General features: G+C 45.6%; 1 protein-coding gene across 6 annotated transcripts in view; it reads right to left on the bottom strand.

The window, feature by feature from the left end:
• Positions 1–6,085, bottom strand: part of caskin1 (CASK interacting protein 1) — a 634,002-nt gene extending 627,917 nt beyond the window's left edge. For all 6 annotated transcript variants that reach the window (XM_080206871.1, XM_080206870.1, XM_080206867.1 and 3 more), the window contains exon 1: positions 5,965–6,085. In XM_080206871.1, the coding sequence (XP_080062997.1) occupies positions 5,965–6,058 (94 nt within the window). In that variant the 5' untranslated portion in view covers positions 6,059–6,085. The remainder of the gene's footprint in view (positions 1–5,964) is intronic.
• Positions 6,086–7,126: the final 1,041 nt, after the last annotated feature.

Below are 7,126 nucleotides of genomic sequence, written 5' to 3' on the forward strand. Positions count from 1 at the left end.
GCCACAGAAGGCTTTGGAGGCCAAGTCATTGAGTGTCTTTAAGATAGAGATAAGTTCTAGCTAATAGGAGGGGGTCAGGCGTTATGGGGAAAAGGCAGGAGAATGGGGATAAGAACAAAAAACAGCCATGATTGAATGGCAAAGCAGACTTGATGGGCTGAGTGGCCTAATTCTGATCCTATGTCTTATGGTCTTATTGGTGGGATTGTGGTCGGTGCAGACTCAATGGGCCGAATGGCCTATTTCTACAGCGTAGGGGATTCTATGATTCCATTCAATGATGTTGTGCCTTTTCATATACTATGGAATGTTGATTCACAGGACTTGGCGCTGCTGCAGTTGGCATTTTGTATCTTACCATTTCGAGTAACTAAAAAAGTGAGGAGATTTTAGTTCATCATCCCAATTTGCAAAACAATTACATGTTTTGACAATACATCAGTACAGTAAGTTGATACCAGAGCACAACTGCGCTGTACCATACTGTGACACGGTTTGGCAGCATCATAGAAATGTACTGCAGAGAAGGAGACCAATTCAATCCATTTTGTCTCTTTATCACCCAAAAGAGGGCAAGTCAGCCTAAATCTTTCTTTCCATCTCTTGGTCATACTGATTATGGCAATACAAGTGCATGTCCAAGCAATTTTTAAATGTGTTGAGGGTCTCTGTCTCGAACATCTTTTCACACAGAAGGTCCTGGGGAAGGTGCTGGAGGTGGGTTGCCTCATACCCTATAAAAAGTACCTGGGTGAGTACTTGGCACACCATTACATTCAAGGCTGTGAGCCAAGTGCTGGCAAGTGGGATTAGGAGGGCATGCCAGGACATTTCATACATCAGTGCAGACTCGATGGGCTGAAGGGCCTCTTCTGCATTGTAGTATTCTGTGATTCTGTCCCAGATGTCCACCATCCTCTGGGTGATAAACATTTGTCCTCGGTTCCCTTCAATTTGTTTTTATTCATTCGTGGGACATGGGAGTCACTGGCTGGCCGAGCATTTATTGCCCATCCCTAGTTGCCTGAGGGCAGTTTAGAGTCAACCACATTGCTGTGGCTCTGGAGTCGCAGGTAGGCCAGACCAGGTAAGCACAGCAGATTTCCTTCCATAAAGGACATTAGTGTACCAGATGGGTTTTTCCAACAATCGACAACGGTTTCATGGTCATCAGTAGATTCTTAATTCCAAATTGTAACTTAAATTTCACCGTGACAGGATTTGAACCCAGGTCCCCGGAACTTTAATTGAGTTTCTGGATTAATAATCTAGCAGTAATACCATTAATCCATCGCATGCCTTAAATTCTTCAATGACCTATGACTGGTCAATAAGACCTTAGACTCTTCCAACAAAACCGCAATTCTTCAAAAGCTTTGCCCTCAAAGCTTTATGGTCATTTATGAAGGCCCCTAGCTTTGCGGTTCTAAATATTTTCCCCCCGTTTTTCCTGAAAACTTTTCAGGCTCAGCCAAGCAACCAATCAGTAGCTCATATAATCATATGGGAGGTGGAGGAAGGCAAGCTTAGGTTTAACCAGAAGCTGTGCTGCCATGGTGTCGCACACATCACACCGCGCAACCAATTTAATAAAGACAGTGTGTTCAGAATGTGGATGATGTTGACTAAGTCACTATTTTATTACCAATGCTCAGTTACTGCAACAATTTTCTTCAACTCAAGTACTTTGCTATCCCACTTCAGAAGGCAAGGAAATGTCAACCATTGAGATAAATCCTGCAGATGTTGGAATCTGGAAAGAAAAACAGAAAACCCTGGAAAATCTCAGCAGGCCTGACAGCATCAATGGAAAGAGGATGGAGCCAACATTTTGAGTCTGGATGATGTTTCGATCAGTTATCTAGACTCAAAATGGAGGAAGCGTAGTGAAGGACATTCCCTGCCAACATCAAAGGGGCTGAAGTGGAAATCATCAACAGCTTCAAGTTTCTAGGTGTTCAAATCACCAACAACCTGTCCTGGTCCCTCCATGCCAAAGTTATAGTTAAGAAAGCCCACCAATGCCTCTACATTTTCCAAAGTCTATGAAATTCGGCATTCCCACTATACTCGCACCAACTTTTACAGATGAACCATAGAAAGCATCCTTTGCGGATGCATCACAGCTTGATATGGCTCCTGCTCTGACCAAGACCGCAAGAAACTACAAAGGGTTGTGAACGTATGTCAGTCCATCACGCAAATCTGCCTCCCATCCACTGACACCATCTACCCTTCCAGCTGCCTCGGAAAAGCAGCCAGCATAACCAAGGACCCCACACACCCCAGACATACTCTCTTCCACCTTCTCCTATTCGGAAAAAGTTACTGAAGTCTGAAAACACATACCAACCGACTCAAGAATAGCTTCTCCCCTGCTGCCATCAGATTTTTGAATGGTCCTATCACATATTAAGCTGATCTTTCTCCTCATTCTATCACTAACTGCAACATGTATTCTGCACCCTCTCTTTTCCTTCTCCCCCTCTATGAATGGTATGTTTTGTCTGTATAGCGCGCAAGAAACAATACTTTTCACTGTATACTAATACATGTGACAATAATAAATCAATTCAATCTAATTTGTTCTATTTTGTTGGGTTCTATTCTATTCTCTCTCCACAGATGCTGTCAGGCCTGCTGAGACTTTCCAGCATTTTCTGTTTTTATTGTGTAAGAATCAATCACTTTAGGGTTGAATTATACAGGGCACCAGACTCCTTGCCCCTTGTGGAGGGGTAATCTGCCAAGCGGAAAACCGACTGCCTCACAACTGTTCAACGACTAATTGTCCGTTAATAGGCTAGAGACAGAACTGCCACCCTTCTAGATCAGGAAGTTCCACCTCAGAGAAGTGCCAAAAAATCAGCGGCCAGCAGCTCTTCAGTGCCGCCAGGAGCAGAGGCCATTGACAATCCTGTACTCGAATAAGTGAGGAGGTGAGCTGTGTGAGGTCCAACCCACCAGGTGAGTCAGGGGTCTCCCCCTCCCCTCCACAGGGAGGAGAGCAGGCAGGAGCTGTCAAAGGGTCTGGAGGGCTGGGATCCAAGAGGCCGTAGAGGACGGGGAATATAGGTGGGTAAAACCTGGGAGATGGCTGTCTGATGGTAAGGAAGAAATGCCAACCCACCCACTGCCACCTGCTGGGTTGGGCACCTGGCATTGACCTCACCAGCTATCGTTTAAATCGCAGCGTATTCCTGAGAGTCATTGTTCTGACAACCATAACTTGCATTTATATATGAAAAGATACATAGATTGGATGGATTGACCGTACTAAATTGCCTCTTAGTGCCCAAAGATGCGTAAGTTCGGAGGGATTATTATAGAAACTCTACAATGAAGAAGGAGACCAATCGAGCCTGCACAATCCCAACCAGGCCCTATCCCCATAAACCCACATATTTGCCCGGCTAATCCCCATGACATTAGAGGGCAATTAGCCATGGTAAAATGCATGGAGTTATGGGGATAGGGTAGAGGGAAGAGCCTGGATTGGATGTTCCTTGAGAGAGTCACTGCAGACTTGATGGGCTGGATGGCCTCTTTCTGCACTGTAAGGATTCTATGGTTCTAAGACATAACACCTATAACATAGTAAAATATCCCAAAACATTTCACAGACGGGAGTTTTAAACTAAATTTGACAGAAGTTGTCTAAGCACATAGCAACATAGTGACCAAAGAGATAGGCTGCGAGGAACATCTTAGAGGAGGAAAGAGGGGTAGAGAGGCAGAGAAGTTCAGGCAAGGAATTCCAGGGCTTAAGGCCTAGGCAGCCGGAAATAAGGCTAACAGTTGGGGAATGACTCGAGTTGAGGATTTGCAAAAGGGACAGAATTTTTGGAACACCAAGACCTTGGAGGGTTTGACAAACCATCATCTCAAGGAATACCGCACCACCATCACAGCAATCATTATGAGCGGTTAGCTGTAAGAGTCTGCTACTCAGTCAACTGATCCAGAAAGCTGTGAGGCGAGAACCCAGCATTGGTGGGAATCCCTGAGTTCCCCTCAGGACTCACCTTGGAAAATTAGGCCCGACAGGGGTCACGCAGAGGTCAAAGGGGGAGTCAATTCGCAAAGGTCCTCAGTGCATTCAGAGTGCCGAGAGTAAGGCAGAAAGTAATGAAGCAATATTTGTGTGAACTTTCCATACAATGATAAGTCAGTGATTAACTCTTTTCAAAGGGACATGACGTCTTGTCTTGAAAGGCTTCCCATGCAACAACTGTCAGATCTTTCTAGAAGACAATCGCAGACATTCTTCATAAATGGACAGGGAGCAGCGCATCTCCCCACTTTGATAGCATCTTATTCCAGCAATAATGCTTCCAACTGATTCTATCATTCTTAATCAGAATGTGCTTTATTCACGTGAAGCTAAGTTATATCAAAAGTCCCCCACAAAGTCTCATGAGATGCTCTCGGCCTTCTGTGCAATCTTTGAATCGTTATGTCAAGCCATATATAAAGTTAAAAGATAGGTTTGAATGAAGCAAATCTGGAACTGAAGACAATTCCCCCACACGTTGCCATTACCTCTCAAGTCTGCAATTAAGTGACACTTAAACGCTGAAATAATTTCCACTCTGCCTGACTTGTAAGGGAGAGGGAGACACTTTTAACTGTCCTTGCAACTGGACAGAATAGAAGAGACATCTTTCCTTCACCCCAGACATCCCTTCTGAAATTCCTGTTATTACTACATAATGCAATTTACTAACTCTTTTCCTTTACAATGCTGGGTAATTTTAGAATTGCAATCTATCATTGAATGAGTCTCGCAGCAAAATGCTCTTTAATTACCAGATCTGCAGCATCCGTTGCTTTGTAATCAACGCGCACTTGTCAGCCCCATCAATCAAGGGGTTAAATCTAAAATAGCACTAGCCACGGCCTAGTTTTTATATATATATATTACAAGCTAGCGAGCATCCAGCACCTCTGGCAGAGAGTGAGGAAGACTCGGGGTCTGCAAGCTAAGGGGGTTGAATCAGCTGTCAACACACACACACACACACACACACAAACACACACTGCTCTGGCATGGAGTAACTCCACTTGTCATAGTGCAATTCCACTAGCCCCCCCCAAGTCTCCCCTTTCAAACCCATCTGACCAGCACAACCAGATTTAGCAACCATTGCCTTCAGTGCACACACAAGCTGGCTCTTGGGGAGATGAGGCTTTTATCCATTCCCCCAACTACCCCCCCACCCACCAAACTTGCACCTTCTTGAAACATTTTAAAACCACTGACCTGATTCAGGTGGTTGGCCACTTCTTACTGTTACAAGAATGACCAACCAGCTTCTCAAATCACAACCCCCCCCCCCAACGCTTTCTACATCCCCCTGTATAGCCCGCAAGAAACAATACTTTTCGCTGCAGACTAATACACGTGACAATAATAAATCGAATCAAATCAAAGTCAATTCTACACAGCTCCCCAGTATCGCAGCTGAGGTTTCGCCACAATCCCATCTGCACTCTCCTCTGCCCCATTGAGAATTTACAGTAGGACATTTAAAAGGTGGGATGGGGGAGTTGCACACTCCAATGTGTTGGCCATATCGATGGGGCAACCCACAACATACACTGTGAAAGCTGCCGCTTACTACACCTGGAGGTGTGTCGGGGGGTGGGGGGGGAGACAGAATAAGCATCGGATTGTATTGTGAAGTGATGCATACGAGCCCCAACCAGTTTGTGTGTGTGTGTGTGAGAGAGAGAGGGAGAGTAAACACCATCCAGGCTAATGCTACATTACCACCGATTGCTCTGTTTTAAGCATTTATAGCCAGGAGAGCCCAGACTGATAAACAAGGCTAAACTCCCTCCTCTCTCCCCACACACACACACACAGCAAAGAACAACAACAAGAACAGGGCATTCGCCAACACGGGGCACATTCAGACAGACCAGAAAAAAATGCAATCGATGCGAATGCTATATACTCACTGGCTTTGCCTTGCTTCGGCCGCTGCAATAGCTTCTGCACTGCAGGTACATCTTCGGTTTTGACAGCTTGCAGTAATTCCTGATCTTTCCCCATGGCTTGTTTGGTGTGGTGAATGTTGGAGGTAGGGCAGGGGTTGAGAGGGGCTGGGGGGGGGGGAGGTGGGTGGGGGGGAAAAATGTTGTTTTATATCCGATGCATCCTCAGGAGGTGAGCAGAGACAGAGGGAATGTCAGTTGCCACAGAGGAGGAAGAGCTGCCGATGGGTCAATGACATAGCATCAAACACCTCGCCTCTTGTGTTTGACAAACCAACCTACCAACCACCCCCCCCCCACTCCACCCCCCCGGTCTTTAAAACAGGGGGGGGTGACACTGCAGCCTCCTTTCCTGTCTTTCTTGGGGGGGTGGTGGTGAGTGGGGAAAGCTCTAGGTAAACGCCAGCCTTCCCGTTTGCCTGTCTCTTCAATCCGCATTCAGCCCCATCGCTTGCCTGTGTGTGTGTGTGTGTGTGTGTGTAATGTATATTTCCCTTCTCTCTTTGCAGGCGCTGCCTCACTCTCTCACCAAGAGCTGCTGGGATCCACTCTCAGCGCTCCCACTCTGCCGCATGGCGGAGGGAGATTGTACAATGCTCCCAACTATCACATCCCTCTCATACCAAATAGGACCAGAGCCTGGGACAAGGCATGTTTATTTCTGACACACACACAAAAAAAGGCTCTTAAAGAAAAAGAGGGGGAGAGAAAAAAAACCCCTCCCCCCTGCAATATCCATGACTCCTAATCATTTCCAACACTATTTTACTTTCCAGTGCCTCCACAATCCTCCACTCCGTTGCGAAATGACTATATCAGATCATTTTTGCTCCATAGACAAGAATTAAAAAGGTGAAGTTGTCATTTAAAATATCATTATAACATTTTTTTCGAACTGTAATCTACAGAAATACAGTGGTTGTTAAATCAAATTGGAAGCAATTGCAGACAGGGAACTGTTCCAATTGTAGCATCTTGATTTACTATATTTAACAGATATTATATATTATTCGGTGGCACAGTGGTTAGCACTGCTGCCTCACAGCGCCAGGGACATGGGTTGATTCCAGCCTTGGGTCTGTGCAGAGTCTGCACGTTCTTCTTGTGTCTAAGGGTTTCCTCTGGG

This window comes from Carcharhinus amblyrhynchos, chromosome 18, assembly GCF_965287045.1.
Source record: "Carcharhinus amblyrhynchos chromosome 18, sCarAmb.v2.hapA, whole genome shotgun sequence".
NCBI lineage: Eukaryota > Metazoa > Chordata > Chondrichthyes > Carcharhiniformes > Carcharhinidae > Carcharhinus > Carcharhinus amblyrhynchos.